The sequence below is a fragment of the Pocillopora verrucosa genome, chromosome 8 (assembly GCF_036669915.1).
Source record: "Pocillopora verrucosa isolate sample1 chromosome 8, ASM3666991v2, whole genome shotgun sequence".
NCBI lineage: Eukaryota > Metazoa > Cnidaria > Anthozoa > Scleractinia > Pocilloporidae > Pocillopora > Pocillopora verrucosa.
This window is the reverse complement of record NC_089319.1, coordinates 10,378,629-10,395,685: the sequence shown is the minus strand read 5'-3', so window position 1 is coordinate 10,395,685 and position 17,057 is coordinate 10,378,629. Positions and strand designations below refer to the sequence as shown.

Genomic DNA, 17,057 nt, shown 5'->3' with positions numbered 1-17,057 from the left:
GTCAGGCTTAAAATGTTTAAACGGGGTTAAGATAGCACAAGACCATAGTTACTCAAAATAGATTGGTAAACGATGGCGTTTGTCAAAGTTATATTGTATATTTTACACCGGAAAACATTTTATCTAATTAATTGAAGGTGCACGTGGATCATGTCACCATGGCATCGTACTATAAGGTGAAAGTTTTTAATAAGGCGAGTTCTCGGAGGAAGCAGATGTGTCTTCGAGTAGTTGATATTTACCAAGTGAATATCAACAAATATTCTCTTGAATTTACTAAATGTAGGACTTTTTCTGGGAGATCTTAAATGCTTTCGAGAAAGGAGAGCGCGAATTGAAGAAGGACGACAGAAAAAAACGTCAAAAGTTCGGCTTGTTTATCGCGTGGGCATTGAAATTTTCAACACCATTTCATTAATATCTTGATAATGATGTCAGTTTGTGGTGTTTTTTTCCAAATGTTAATAATATAATCTTCTATGATTGCAATGACGCAATTAAGACACCTTCTGTTTGGTAAAAACTTGTTTAGCCGGTATATACGAGCCATAATCATAATCATTGTTTTGAATTCAACTTAGGGCAAATAAAAAAGTCTGAAAGAAAAACCTAACGTCGAGTTCGTAAGTTAGGTCTGAAACACTGAAAACATTCGAGAGAAGCATAATGACTCAAGTGAATTGAACAGCTATCGACAAACTTACAAAGGTGAGACAACCTTCGTTCAGTTTTGCGAAGTAATTGTGAAATGGATTATTTTTTTTTTTTTTAAGGAAAGGTTTAAGATATTCATCCGGTCTTAATGTCGAGTCAACAAGGCATTGTTAAACGCACTGTTCGTGAAGATGTTAACTGGATAGTTTTACTGATGCTATTTGCTGTTCTGCTCGCATATTTCACTTCGCGCAAGATATAATCTGAAGGTAAATATCGAGCAGTTGGAGTTCTTTTTGGCGTGACGACGACTTAGGTATTTAAGCTTTTAATTTTCTGTTCCTCAGACTAAAGTTTACCAGTTCTCTTCAACCGACCGACACGAGTCTGTCTGCTTCTGCCGAAAACAGGAAAAAAACCAAAATAAAACATCTACATGTCATATCTCCTCAAATTCAGAGCTAATCTCGATTATTCATATTTATTTCGCTGTAAACTTTTATTTTTGTAGAAAATAGTATGAGTTATTAAGAAAAGAAGATCTAAACATCCAATCAAGGAAATTTCGATATTTATGAGATGGATTTAGTAAGAGCTTGGCCGGAACCAACTCGAACAATTCATGATTAATTTCCACCTGTTTCAATGTGCCAGCAAACTGTCGACTGACGGGCAATGAATTAGCATTTTATAACGCTGATATAACAGATACACACACAAAAAATAGTTTTAAAGATTCTCCTTCAAATCACCGGATGTAATTATGCAGTTTACAACTACCAAAGGCGAGCACAAGGATAAAATCTTATTTTATCTTTACCTTCCAAGTTTGTGGGCGCTTTTGAAACCAAAATTATGCCAATAGCCACGTTTCCTGCGATTGGAAAACGTCGATTGATTGATTAAAGACAAAACTCATTGAATATTTTTTGACACGAGAAGACGTAGACGTAAAATTGTACTCCTATAGAACACGGGCATTAACTATAATTTTCAGTTTGTTATTTGAATTGTACTCTGTTGCTTTGTTTTGTCTTTGTTTATTCAGATATTCAATCGAAATATAAAGCTCTATTTCTATTTCTCTTCAAAGTTCAGCTAATTATTTTTTTCGGAAAAGAAATTTTTAGCTGGATCCAGTTTTACAGTTCAAACACTGAATATTCAGTTTGTTTGTTAGGTATAGAGGAAGTGTTGATATTTGTTTACATGTTTATCAAATTTGATATAATAGTTGTTTATAGCATAGTTTGGTTGATCGAGGTGAGCGTATCCAAACTGCGTGATAGCTCGTGATAGTTGATGAAGTTACTGACATGATATTTCGTGTTCAACTGAGGATCGTTCGTCTTCCGGCAGACACGAAGCAGCCGAGGATCTACAGCGCAGACTTGAGTTCAGATTTTTCATAAATGGGTGACAAGAACTAGTTGGAAAGCATAAAAACATGCCTTTTTGGCTGGAATAACATTTTCAATTGCTTTTCAAATGCTTGTCGCGGGACAAATTTCACATGCACATGATATTTTCAATTGAAATATTCATGAAATTCGTATAAAAGTTGTGCCTAGGTTTCATCATCACGAGCGCCTGAAAACGCGCAGATGACTTTACCTATACAACTGACTGAGTTCTACCTATGCCTACGACGAGTGAAGGATTAAACAAATGAAGAGTTGTGAATGAAAAGGAAAATGATTGAAACGGGATAAAAGCATAAATGACTCGCGCGAAGGGTGACTTGATAGCGCTAAGGAAATACACTCGGCTTGAAGAGAAACGGCCATGAAACAGCGAAAGTTTCATATGCATTTTCTCTTTTACCGTTCCTGAAACGAATGTTTCTGCTAGAAATCTCATATGAAAAGCCCTTTTCAGATGTAATACTGGTCTCATCATGGAAAACATCGTCTATGTCACAGGCAATGTAATTAAAGGTGCAATCCAACCTTTACACGTAAATATTAATTTCACGATTTATACAAAGAGAGATTGGAACATAAAGTGATCGAGGGAATGAGAGAAGCGAGATAACAGGGCTATTTTTTCTTTCTAAGGTCTATTTCTTTCCATTGCCTTCAACAATGAAGTCTGCGAGTTATTGTGAAAAAAATCCATACTTTTATGTTTGAAAAATACGTCCCTCGAGATGGAAAGTACAGTGAAGTGAACATGAAGGAAAGATGAAAAACTGTATCCAAGAATGACAGTAATGACCTTAGCTTCAGTTCGAATGACGCAACCTTCGCGCGCAGTTTACGTTAAAAGAATCCTTTAATGAATTGATCACACCGCCAAGGAAATTAACGGCTTAGTTGCTATTGGTTCCCACCTTATATCGACCGACATTCCAGACTCCTTTAATAACACGACTAATTTATGGCAACGCCATAACAACAGACCCTCTCTTAGTGTTAGAGGTGTTTGATGAGTTTTATGCCCATTTCCTTTTAACAAGAAAGGTAGGTAAAAATAAAATTTGTTTATTGGAATGATTTACACCATTTTCACTCCACTGTCCTAAAATTAGGGAAAAGCCTCAAGGGTTATAGTCTCAACAAAATGGCTCATGAAAAATCTTTTTTATTTTGGACTAAAACAGGTCTATCCTGTTTAGTTAATTTGGCATCATAACATTTTAGCAGGCATGTCCTGTTCTTCAACTCCCATCTTATCATTAAGGAAAACTTAGGGATATTGGAAAGTTAGAACTCTACCATCCTTTCATGAACATGTTCAAAAATTGCCGCTCTGCCATGCAATGCACTATCAGAGTGATTGTGGCATTGATAAGTGCTCTATTCAGTGATTAAAATGAAGTCACCGTGGTTGTCTAAGTGTGTCACTCTGACCTATTCAGAAATCAAGTTTTTTTGGATCAAATCACTTAGAGCCCTAACTCAGGATTATTTGATAAAAAATTGATCTTCTCTTAGGCTCCTCTAAGTGATAATGAGGCATATTGCATGCCGTCATCGCGTATTAGGAAGTCCCACTTGAATTGCTGTTTTAGCTTTGTAATTAGCGTCCATTTTCTAATTGGCCGATTTATAGACGGATGAAAGGAAGTTTATTTACCTGCTCGTAAGTATTGCTTCATGTCGTAATTGCCTGTGACCTAAGTTTAACTTTTTATTTGCCTCTTTTTTTCCTCCCTTGGTTTGAGAGGATATTTGTCCGCGAACATGACCTGCTCCAGGAAGCAAAACGGTTTTCACAAACGAAGCTCGAGGAAAACTATGTGCTTTAAGCCAAATGGAGGCTATTGTGTATGCCATCCTTCAAATGATCGTGAAACACGGGGGATAAAATTTTTGTTAACAGCTTACCGTTTACTTCGTGGGATGTTAACTTTTCAGCGTTCTCCGGTACGATTTTATAGGCAATTACATCAGTTCCTTTGTTATAACAGCAAAATGCTCTCTCGTCTGAATTAAGTTATAAACGAAGACTTTTAATTGTATTGGACATAATGTTTGAAAATTGAGGAGTATCGCTTGGGGTATATTAAACAGTTATTCCATTCGCGCTTGTTGGATAAACGGCCCAAAATATCGATAGATCTTCCCAAATTAATTTTTTAAGAACAAACGAAATGAAAAAAACACTTACCACATTTGTAGAGCATGTTGTAATGGCTTATAACCCATGATGGCTAAACCAATGAAAAAACTTGAATTTCGTTATCTAATAATCCAGTTTTTAATAAAATGAGATATTCCTTAGTTTTAGTTGGGCCTGTGACGTGTTTAGGCCGAGCGCAAATATTTGATGGACTTAAGTCACATCATATCAGGTCAAGATCTCTTGATCAGGTACATTGCTACGTTTAAGATGGGATTGCCTTTTCTTGTAAGCCTTTACCAAGCAAACGAGAGGAATATTTAGAGAAGCAGTCTGAAATCATTGAATTACGTTAGATATTTGTCAGCTACTCTGCCGTGGACAGGCTCTTAAATTTGAGTACTGCAAATAAAGTAGTTTTATGTGTCTGCAAGGTTTTTCTATTTGCGTGATTTGGGTAGACAGGTGCGTACACCTACCAGAATATTAATTTTAAACATAGTTGCGTGTTGAACGCTTATAATTGTTTGAGGTGATTACGCGGGACCCATTTCAAGTGAAATATAAAACTTTTAGTTTCTACTAAATAATGAAACAGTTTAGATTCTTTTGTTTTGCGGCCTAAGGACATAACGCTATTCTATCGAAAGTTAGAGAGCTGAAGGAAGATTATGTTGTGAAATACTTTCATATCGAGAAAGTACGGTAATTGGAAAAAAAAAGTAATTCAGAGAACTTTGATCAAGACCATTGTTCAAAACTGAAACTTTGAACCTGGTTAAAAAAAGAGTTAAATATATTGTTTTTGTCTAAATCGTATCTCCATTGTGATTCTTTGTCATTTTATTATGGTGAGTAAGAAATTGAAATCAGAAATTATTTCTTAGAAACCCTAAGTCGAAACTAGCCTGCCTTTACTAGACCTGGATGATTCAGATTAAATTTTAGATTGTGGTCTGGTTGAAATTATTGTAATGGACAATGGAGTCTATTTTGTTTCGCAATATAGGTTATTCTGTCTGTCAATCAGTTCTTTGGCAGATGGCATCATAGCATCTTAAGTTGTCCGCACCAGTGATATTTGCATAAGATTAAAGAAAGCGTCGTAACAACGGATTCAAGATTTGGCGAGCGCGTTTCAGAGTATAGCTGCTCTTTATAGGTGAGTGAGACAGCCATAACGAGTTTTCCTTCCTTCAGTGGTCTCTATCATTTTGACGAAGCATTCGCTTTGCGCTGTGTTGAACAGACAATTAATTGAAAATTTGTAAAGTAGCTCGTGTTTATGATTTTATTGCCAAACAATTTTTCGAAATTTCGTTGCCAATGCTCGCCTAAAAGTTTCGTAATTCTGTTGCAAATGTTTCCAAGCCTATGAAATAACCTGGCTGGGAAAGAGATCATGTTTATCTGGCCCCGGGAATAGTTGATCATTATAAGTCCAATATGACCTGATGTATTTATTTCTAGGCGTTCCGAATAAATTGAAAATTATTAAAAGCCGTTATTACCATGAGAAATAATTCGAATTGGGAACGATTTTGGTTCTACGATTTTGTTTCTACAATACCTTAAATGCGAAAGTCGACCTCTAAAGATGAAGTTTCACTATAGCTGTCACAAACGTTTCGTTTTGTGACGAGCATTCAAAATGAATTTTCTGTCTCACTTTTATTAAAAGAAGGTGGCCTGGAAAGGCGACGACCTGACAATATCACTACGTCATTTGAATTAGCCTTCGTAACAGAGAAACGAAACTTCAAGTGTTCCACGTTGTACCGGAATAAGCATTTTAATTTGCTAGTTTGTTTGCGTTAAAATACCTCTTTCTGCTTTGTATAGTTACCTCCGTAACAAGTATTTCAGATTTGGTGATGCCAAAAGTCACGTTCGAACTGACATTAGTGACTGACATTTTCGCAATTTTCTTTCAAGAAGTCGCTATCTTAAACTAGTTTTTTATAAAACTTTATTTTTGGCAGCAACTTATGATAACAGATGGCCGTAATTTGCATGATGTATAATGAAAACAAAGACAAGTACAGCGTGTAAGTGATTAAAATTAAAAACCAGACACGTCAAATCGGGAATGCTTATCGAAAAAAATATCACCAGATTTTAAACTGGTCTAAATGCTGCTAGAGAAAAATCGAGTTAAATTAGCTAAAAGCTGCGATAACTTGGTCGTCTGAATTTGCTTTTGTGTTTGTCACCGCCCTGATGGCGGTCAAATGACTGAAAACGTTTTTGCATCTGATCATCATTGCTTTTGAGTTTTTCCGGCGATCATGCCTATTACTGAAATATTGAGTTTGCAGAAACGTTTTTCAAATACGTCAATTACAGTTTAGGAATAAAGCCGGTACAACTATTTATGCAGTCAATTTGTTTACAGTTGATCGTGTGGTCTGATGCCCAGGTGAGAGTAGCCATTAGGCAGTGTAGATGGAAAAAATATGAGAAGTTTTCAAGATACCTACCTGAATGGACGTGTAAGTTTTTGTGCAGGGCGATTTGTAACTAAGAACCCTTAACGATGACGAAATTTTCTCATGAAGATCACCCGAGAAAGACAGTTGTCAAGGAAGTTGAAAAGGGCTGAAGGGAAGTTGTACTCCCGCAGGTATTCTTGACAAATGTTATTTGCGAATGTAAAAGAGGTCAAATTTTCCCTGACAGGTGCTTTTGATAGAGAAAACTTGCAGGTGTAAATACGGCTTCGTTGATCTGGGCGGCTCCGTCAGTCAACGTGACAGCAACCTATCATATCCGTGTTAAGTTACAGGCATAACACATAGTTTGTCTTGCTGACCCTAAGTTATCATTTATTAAGTCATCATTCTTTTGAATACAGCCCAGTTTCTGGTTAGATCCATCTTTTTAGCACTGTACTGCCTTATGCTAGCTTTCTAGTTTATTTAGGATTATCGCAATACTACTATAATTATTTTTGGAAAAAAGAAAAACATTACCTTTTTTCCACCCATTACGGGGGCATTCATCAAACAGCAGAAACTAATTAAATGTTGCAAAGCTTATTTTTAAGTTTTAAGCATTCAGAGGAAAAAAATCAGGGTTTATTTCGCTATTTTTGTCACCTCCATAGACGCAATAGTAGATATTCAAGTCTAACCAGGTGCAAACTCTCCAGTTTTCTTATCTTAACGTAGTAAAGGGGCGTCTGCGGATCACCGTTAAGAGAATGTGGGCATCTTGCACCAAATAACAGTTTAATACTGTGTACAGAGTGTTTGTATGCTGGATCAAAAATTTTCAGATTCGACTGTTTCAAGTTCTTTCTGGTAATAACGACTCTATTAACAATTGAATCTGCCATGAATCTGTAGAGGATTACTTACAACCAAGGAGATCATGCAATGGCAACACTATTAATAGCAAAGCAAGGTTTTCTTGATGCAAATTTTGAGTGAATAATAATTACTTTAGACCGCGTCACACACGATCGTCGAATTTGGAAAGATGGTAGATTTTTGTCATAGATCGTAAGAAATGAATTGAGCATCCTTTCCTCAGCTCGAACGTAGCTGTAAGAAAGACTCGAGGTGCATAAAACAGGGCCAAAGTGCCTGAAAGGAAAAAACTAAAAATGTGTCATATATTTTAAAATAAAGAAAATTGGCTGTATTTTGGCTGGAACGATAATTGGACTCAGAAAAGTACATTTAACTAATTGACCAATCGGATATATTGGAGACTGTCAGCTGTCAAATAGATATTAAATGTAAAAATGGTAAAAGGAAAAAAGTTTAAAAAAATTACTGATACATCTTCCTGTAATCGCTGCAATCTGGTTTCTTTTCTTTTCAGAACTAAGTGATGGAGGATTTAGAAACGCTACCAAAACGAAGGTAAGTTATTATTGCTGGGGCGGATGAAAAATAGTAAAACAGATGCTCACCACCTGAGAACGATAACTCGTCAAAATTCTTATTCATGTTTTTTAGTGTGAGATCTTCTCTAACGCGTAGTCAATTCATCTGTCTAATAATTCGAGGCGGAATAAATATTGAATTGTGATCAAACTTTCATTCCGTTTGAACAGAACTTTTAAAAAAAATTACCACCGAAAGATGATCTTATTGTTAAAACACACGCAACAACTTGCATAATAAAGGTATGAAGAGTTCGATTGAGTCTTTAGGACGCTCAACATTTTTTTTTTGTGGCGAAATAGGTAAATCAAAACTGACATCACTTCGGGAAAAAAAATTTTGGTGTAGAGTGCCAAGAAATTGACTTTGTTGTATCTCCCATCATTGACAGGAAGCTGAGTGATCCTGGAGATGCACCTTATGGTAAGTTTTTTTTTTGTTTGTTTTTTTTTATGCTGATAAATTAATAAAGTACTAGATGTCTTTTAATGTATAATTTTACTATTTTAAAGTGCCTATGACACAAATTTTTTTGTACATTCCGGTTGATAGCTGTATTTAAAATTAGAACAAATCGACTTTAGCGCCTAGCGACCATTTTTTGTGCACTGAAAGTGTAATTTGGCGGCCAAAAAGTGTCCCCATCAAGTGCGCGGCTAAAACGATCAGTTACATAGCTGTGACGTAGAAAACGTCGGCAACTATGGTGGAGAAAGGAGAAATCTAGAAGAAAGGACGAACGCATTGCATGGTCGAAGCGCCAAATGATGTTAGGTACAAAAATAATATAAACATACCGGGTCTGATTTCTATACACTACTTTCCAAAGGAAGTAGCTGTATGGCCAAAATGGTCGCGTTTCGATCTTCGACATCGAGGAAATTTTACTCTTCAATGACGTCTGCCTCATGTTCTTACCGGCTTCGAAGACGGGTGTTACGAAAACATGCCACAAGTCAAATCAGGGGAAGATGGCCAGTGAATTCAGCTAAAAAGAATGCTGATTAAGGGGCCTGTTCCCACACGGCACACGATCGTTCAACATTCTTTTCGGCTGACATTTCGCAAGCGAAGAATGGTGAGCTCCTTATTGTTTATTTCACGTGCTTGAGATGTACTCATACTTCATCTCTTTCCTCTTGACTACATTTGCGCTTTTCTTATTGCATGAAAATCCTACCGATTTCAGTTTCCATCGTATTTTAATAACAGAAATACATCATTTGTAATAAAGTTTAAGCCCTTTCCTGAGCTTACCGATATCCTGTTGCGTGAACAGTGCGAAACCTCTAGCGGATACTGGCATAAACACCAGCTCGAAGGGGCCGTGTATTCTCCTAAACCTAGATTTCCGAAATACATCCCACGAGCCATCAATTCCCCCTTGCCCTCAAGAAACCAAAGGTAGTAACAATAGCAAAGTCATTATGATGACAGCACTGCCCGATGACTTCTCGGCGAAAAATCATCGTGCATCGTGATACAGCTGATCCTTTCGTCAAAAGTTAGCTTTCGGTTTGCTAAGGGAAATACTCTACAGTAACGAAACTCTAGAGCACTGACTAAGGGGAACCTTCGCCGCACTCGAAGGTACGAAAATGTTATGGCAACACGGAAACGAACACAGCTACCCATTCTTAACATGTGTTTCGTCATAGAAAAAAAACACAAACTCAACAAGCTGAACACTTTCAGTAACGGGAGTTGTTTGTTCTAATCTTGACCTAAACACCGCAGGCGAGAAACCGTCATGGTCAGTCTTATTCGAAGTCTTCGTTTGATGCATGCGGTTCTCCTTCGTAGGGCTGAACCGTACTGGCAACTTCCATTTCTTCTTTTCTACTAGAGTACGATCTATCAGAACTCTCGGTAGAGCTTGCTGAAGGTAGGTATACATCGCCATCGGAAATTATTTCAAGAGTATTTCAAAGCTAACTAATACAAAATTACAAGAGATGTGAGAGATTTGTAAGTGTCAACTGAGAGTTTCACAGTTTTCTACGTCATCACCCGCTTATTCATTACCAGTCCACGGGACACTTTTAAGACAAAATAAGAGCACTTTGGGGCCCGAAAAAATTGAGTTTTAGGTTTTTGGAAATTTTTTCTTCTACCGGAATTGGTTTGTACAAATGATAAGCTAAATATTTAGGCCAAAAATTTCGTTTCATAAGCACTTTAACGTCCAGCTGGTGCCAGCCGCTGTTTGCATAATAGAGTTATAGAAAAAACTACTCATTGCCAATCTCTCTTATTTAACCTCTTCAACGACCACCTTTCAATATCGGTAACGGTACGAAGGTGCGCACAATGGGCATTTAATCATTGACTAACGACAAGAGATTATAAAACAGGGTAACAAAAGACGGGAAAAGTAGATCAAGAAGCTAAATATTGAGCCTTAAGATGTCCGGAACGAAAACTCAACAAACCGAGAGACTTCCTGTACTTTCATTTTTTTCCACACCATCAGTCTTAGGTTTCTCTTTTTTTAATAATGATATCATTACTTTGAGTAAAAATCAGATATCATATTTCACCCTAATCCTCTACCTATAACGGTTATCATTATGTAGCGTCAACTTTCCTGCGTGTCTTAAAGGCCCATTTTCACCCTTGATGCAACGTGCGCCGCGACCCAATTTCCTGTAACACGAAATTCCCAGATTACTGAAAACCTTCTAAAATCGTCTTTCTCGAGAGCCATCCTGGACGTATAGTCGTCTGTTTCACGGTAAATACAATCGCCGTTCGTCATTTTATAGTTTCCTTACGGTATTTTGAGTTTTGTCCGGTTCGAATCTTTCTTAGCGGCTTGACCGCTTTGCTTGTGACTTAGCATTATCTAATTCTTTTTTTTGTTATTATTATCAGCAATGTGTTCGATCAAAAGGAGCTTCAGATAAAGGCATTCTTGTATAAAATTTTCAGTTTTTTTTTCTTCGCCAAACAGATCAGCCGCTCTTCTTGAACCGCGCGTTGAACTTGTGTGACCTGAACACTGAGGTGTTACAGAGTCGAATTTTTAACTTTTTCAAAAGACGTGAGGTTTGACCATTTCAGTTTCTCTAAGCGACCTAAAAGAACGGTGTTTCGTAAATTCTTGTGTAATATTTCTTGGTGGAGATGAAATAAAATGGTTTTTGGAATGTACCTCTCCCTTTAAAAACATGCCGTACCTTTGCTAGCGGTAGTTTGTCGCGGTTTTATATCCCTGTCATTTATTGTAGTCTTCGTTATTGGTTTTTTTTATCTCCTTGCAATTTGATTGTCCACTAACACATAATATGTGATTAAAAGGTCCAAGTGGAAAAGGTGCTGCTCCGCTGGTGGATGAAGCCAATGTTGAGGACGCAATTACCTGCCAAAAGCCGCGTAACGACGATAAAATCACACGGAACTTTAAGCGTGTTCACCCTGAATTCTTCAAATGCAATGGAAATATCATCGAACGCACAAGAACAGCGGACAGAAAGGAGAGTGACAGCACAAACGCACTGCAGCAGGAAAATGCCCTGACTTTGTCAAAGATGGAACCAATGGAGAATGCGCGAGCTCCCAAGAGGAGACTGAAAATAGTGCATGCGCACAACACGCAAGGTGAAGAAAACTACCTGAAGATATATTTGGTTTCAAACATCAATTTCAATTCCATTGTGGAAGCCTCCAATTTAATCTATACAAGGTTGAGAATTTTTACGAATATATACTCAGCATTTTGAAAATATCCAACAATATGTTTCTTTAGAAAGAAGCAATGGAAACTCTTCAGACGACCCGATAGTCACAGAACAATATTCCCCCGAGGGTGTGTTTCCAAGTCCTCTCACGGAAGAGAACGTGCGCAATGTAAGTCATTTATTCAATATCATTGCAAATTGGCCCTCTCTAACTTAAATATACAAAATTTAGAAGTTAGGTGTTAAACGACTTCATTCTTTTCTTTCTTCATAAGGTTATCAAGAAACTGATTAAAGATCACACGAGGGAGGCAGCTGACAACGCTGATATTTTACGGGATAAAATATCCGCACTAGAAATTGAAAACAAACGACTTAAGCATAGGGTCGTGGTCTTGTTCAGAGCGCTCAAAGAAGTACTTTCCCGTCGGAGGAATCAAGAGGTTTGACTACTAGTATACCTTACACGTGATTTTAAAAAGAATTGACACCTACATACGATGCCTCTAATTTCACAACGTGGCAAATAACTTCCCAGGTCGATTTAGCATTATGAGCCGACCCTCACTCTGCTTTAATTGGTTATGGGTGGAGCGTCGGAAATTCTGTATCAGTAGTATTGCCTTCAGTAGAATTTTGTCAATACTTTTGTTTGATCACCATTTATGACCCGTTTTTCTGACGGTTAAATAATGCTTCATATTTTCATTGTTGGTTTTTCCTTCCCTCCCTTTCCAAAAAACGACGATAAAAACAATTGGAATTAAATGCGACCTTTCATCAATACATTTGTGAATGCAACGTCGCTTTTGAATTAATTGCAAACGGTAATTCAGTGCGTGGTATTTTACGATTTTTCAGGTAATTCCAACCACTGTCCAGACAAGTTCGATACAGATGAAACCTCGCGTTCTACCAAACAATCTTGGATCTCCACAAACATTACCCGGAGAGGTAATGCTTGCATCTCCCACTAATAATTGCGGTAAAACGGATGTATCTAAATCCCGTGAGTTGCCTACCGATGTTTCAATCTACAATTCTCTGGCCCCTGCTACTGATGGAGTCGGTTCATTCCATCAGAGGTGTAAGTCACCTAAAACTGTTGTTAGTGGACTTCATCCAGGGATATCACATGATGCCACATCCCCTCCAATCCCAAAAAGAACACCAAATATCCACACCACCTCCTTGAATGGTTCAGCTTTGAATTTCCCGATGAAATCTATCTGCGAAGAGAAGGCGTCTTCTTTTACTCATCCACCAACGTTCTCAACAACATTTTGTACAAATCAAGTTCAACATTCACCTGAAAGTATGGCCCTAGCCAATCAAGGGTACTGTACAGTTACAACTTCTTCAACCAAAGCCGTTATGGTATCTAAAGCTATTCAGAATACCGTGCCCCTTCTCACTCAAGTCGTAAATGAAATTGTGCCAAACACTGTGACAGAGATGCAAGACCAGTCTCACGTGACAACTGAACCTAAACTTTCTAAAGTTCCCAACGACTTCAAGGAGTCTCGGCTTTGCAGTAATGCTGAAAAAGACCAAGTTCCCGCTAAAGTTTCTACCCAGAATGGAAGTACATTAGTATGTTCTCTTCTTGACCAGAACATAAAATCGCACACTTGTAACGAAAGTTCCCCCAAGAGGCACAGGGAGAAGTTAGTCGACCAGCAGTTCGAAGATCTGAAGAGCTCGGAGGCAGAGAGCAAACAGGGGTATGAAAGGAAAAATGTCTTGGACACCAAAACCAACGGATTAAAGAAGATATCGAGTCCTTCCAATGGGTCGCCTAAAATCAAATTCTTTCCTCAAAGCCTTCCCCGTGTTTCTCATGAATGCTGGAAGGGTGGTCTGCATACTGAGTCTCCAAGAAATGCCTCCATCACTTCACAGCAAGTTCCTTTGTCAAACTCTGAGTGCTCTTTTGTATTGGATATTCCCATCCCTGGTTATGGTGAAAGAAAAAGTACGCCATTAAAAGACGCTGGGCTAGGAAATGCAAATTCTTCTCCAAAACTTGGTTTAGTAAAATCCACTTCAGTCGTCACCCCAACACCTCAAAGGATAATACCTAACGGCAGTATTGAGGTTAACAGGCCAGATCCGAGTCCGTACTTTGTTAATGACGACAAAGTAAACAAGGATAAGAAAGCAATGCATCAAACTCCTTATATGTTGGAAAAGTTAAGCTTAAACCTCCAATTACCTTCAAAAAGTGTGGCTGCTGTATCTAAACACTATTGCTACAGTCTTAATCATGGACAAGAGTTCTTTAACGGAACAGTAAGAACTGATGGTACAAAAACTGTTTCAAGTCCTTTGACTGAGAAACCAAAGTCATCAGCCCACGAGGAGGAGAGATCGAACACGGGTATTATTTTGCCAAATTTCAAAAAAAGAATAAGTACTTATTCCCCAAGCGACCAACACACGTTTCCCCATCTGGAGAGAAGTGCCATTTCTCAAGTGACCGAAAGTTTCTCTAATAAAAATTTAGCTGAATTCACGTCGGGTAGTAGAAGGAAAGTCCGAGAGGCGCCTTCTTCCGCTAAACCAGGCAATTTTCACAACTTGCTTTCATCTGCCAAATTTTACAATGGGCGTGAGTGCAACCAGCACACAAGGCCATCCGAAGGCTCCACTGCCAGCGGTTATCATGTTCCTGTCAAACCGAAGTTCTCTCCTTATGCAACGAAAAGTACAAAACCAGAGAAACAGGTTCCTTTGATGGGGTCTAATGGGAGATTCGCCCCACCAGTGACCGAATTGCAGGCACCAGATCCACACGTTGTGGCTCACATACCACAGTTTCTGAATGCTGAGGCAAAGTTCGCCAGGAATCAGTATTTTATGTTACCGATGAGGCATCAAATCGAGACTGCAAAACGCAGTAGTAGAGAGTCGGACACAGAATTAGCAAGAATCTCTTGTTTGCCTGAGAATTCATCCGGCAGAGACACATTTACCGCTAACTGCCTCTGTTGTACTAAGACGCACCCGAGTTATGACAAAGAGCGACTTTTGTTGCAACTTCTTGAGTCCAATCGAGCATCGTTCATTCCACAGCGTACACCAAGGACCTTTAATAACTTTCCAGCTACAGACAAGCAAAACTTACTAAGCACTCGATCAGGGAATCCGGTTACACAGTCAAGTCATAACTCTGAAATATTAAACCGTTACGTTAATCTCCAGCCTCAAAACCATGCTAAGAATAGATTGAAAAAGCCTGCAAGACCGTCGTTATTCGATATCAGTAACGGAAAAACAGACAGTGTACTCTTACCTGGTAACCCTCCTTCAGACGTAGAAGGCTGCAAAGCGAGATCATGGGGAACAACGTGTTCCTTTACACCTCAATTGGAACTATCCAGTTCGTGCCAACGATACCTCGATCAGCTCAAAAATTCTACTGGACTTCCAACATTATGTCAGCAAAATACTTTCCACTTAGATTCTACACCTACACCACATTTAGAAAGAGAAGCAATCAATATGAATGAGAGTTTGCGTGCTTTCCCATTTTCCCCTCCAGGTAGTTTAATAACGCAAAAAAACAGTCAACAAAATGAGACTTGCAGTGAGCAGCAAGTGAATCTTAAATCACCAAACGCAGAGAACAGTTAAGAGAACGACAGAAACCTCTCCGCGTCCTTTATCACCAAAAAAAAATTCATCAGTCCACACCAGCGGAAAATACGAGTCTGGGAAAAACAGTAATTCCCTCACATTCTATTAAAAACTCATCAATAAATGAAGAACAGTCTCAAGAGCTCAAAACAAGACAAAATTTCAAAGCAAAGTTGATTGTAGAGAGCCGACACTGAGATGAAGATGTAAGCGGTGAGTTACAGACGCAGGTATCACGCCTTTTTAAAATTAGCGTGCAAAAAACTGTTTTGTCGTACACGGAAAGATTTAAGGCGGCCGCACTCCGCACTTACCGGTTTCTCAATGAGTTTGAGAACGTAGCGGTCTTTTTTGTTCTCGGCTTAGCACACTATTCACAGCATAAAGGCGATTTTGGGCCCCGAAAACACGGACGAAGGAGTATTTTGTTTTCCAATTTATTTCTACATGTAACTGTTAGGGGCAGTGAGATTATTGAAAACCGCACAAAAATAATGGTGAGAATAATAAACTTTGCGTAAATTTTTAGCACATAATTCCCTTTTTTTTCTTATCAAGGATCAGATTTCAGAGTTAAACGGAGCTACGTTTTGAGTTGTTTTTAGTGTCCCAGAGAATCGCCTTTGTAGAAGTAGTCCTCCTTAAGTAAAATTTGGTATCATGGGCTGGCTCACCATTACTAGGGTTATTCAGTATTATCAACTGAGTCGATAACGTCAATTGGCCATTGTAAAGAGTTTCAAAGCTAACGTTTCAAGCGTAAGCCCCTCGTCAGAGCGATGTCTATCGTCTATCGCTCTGAGGAAGGGCTAATATAAGGCGCATGACCAAAACCAAATTCTACAATTCCCCGGAAACAGTAAAAATGGCCGACTATTCATATGGTAAACTTAAATATACATAGAAATAATAGATAAACATATAGGTGGTGCGACTTACATGAAAACATTAAATTATCACACAATAACCGAACCAAGCTCATGACCCTCCGAACATAACTGCAATCAGCTCAATGCCCTCTGCCTTATGTTCATTTCAGTATTCGTGCAACTAAAGACTAGAAGGAAAGTGAAGTTCGTTTACGTAAACTCGGTGGAAAACATGTTTATGTCTCAATCAGAAAAGCTTTGAGTTAAAAGAAATTTGACTAATTTAACCTTGACTTTACGACTACCATCGGCGGCGGCCGATGAAGTTTTGCCGAGATAAAGCCGCTTTGTCTCGGCGAAACTTCGTCGGCAGACTGAAAGTCGATAAAAGATGCATGGTGAAGGGCGTAATCGGTTGTTATGGTAACGGGGGTTTAAAAGTTGTCATCCGTTGAATTTTTGCTGCCGATTTTCAACGTGGTGAATACATTTTCAATGAGTGTGGTTGGTTTTCGTAGAATCCCAAATTACGTGGACACATGAAATGTTGCTAGTTGATTATTTATTATTACGTTCAGACCGTTCTTGTGAGATCCAAGCCATCAAAAACTCTGACCGTCCCCTAACATTAAGAGCTTGAAAACTGCAATTACTAAAATAAAAGTATCGTACTTCTTTATCGGAAGCGCTCATTTGTGTGAAAACCAACATACATCGAAGCCCTAGGACTGACGAATGAATGAGGTTTTTGTTCTTGC

General features: G+C 38.3%; 1 protein-coding gene across 4 annotated transcripts; it reads left to right on the top strand.

Annotated features, from left to right (window-relative positions):
* The first annotated feature begins 594 nt into the window (after positions 1–594).
* On the top strand, positions 595–16,978 carry LOC131778905 (uncharacterized). Of its 4 annotated transcripts, none has more exons than XM_066171447.1 (8): positions 603–708; positions 6,614–6,710; positions 8,047–8,087; positions 8,503–8,534; positions 11,412–11,711; positions 11,860–11,960; positions 12,067–12,234; positions 12,653–16,978. In XM_066171447.1, the coding sequence occupies exons 3-8, from the start codon at positions 8,056–8,058 to the stop codon at positions 15,425–15,427; spliced, it is 3,408 nt and encodes a 1,135-aa protein (XP_066027544.1). In that variant the 5' UTR covers positions 603–708; positions 6,614–6,710; positions 8,047–8,055; the 3' UTR covers positions 15,428–16,978. The 4 variants fall into 4 exon arrangements, with proteins under 4 accessions (XP_066027546.1, XP_066027544.1, XP_066027545.1 ...); XM_066171448.1 differs by lacking the exon at positions 603–708 and adding an exon at positions 5,314–5,380; XM_066171449.1 differs by lacking the exon at positions 6,614–6,710 and having other exon boundaries at positions 595–708.
* Positions 16,979–17,057: the final 79 nt, after the last annotated feature.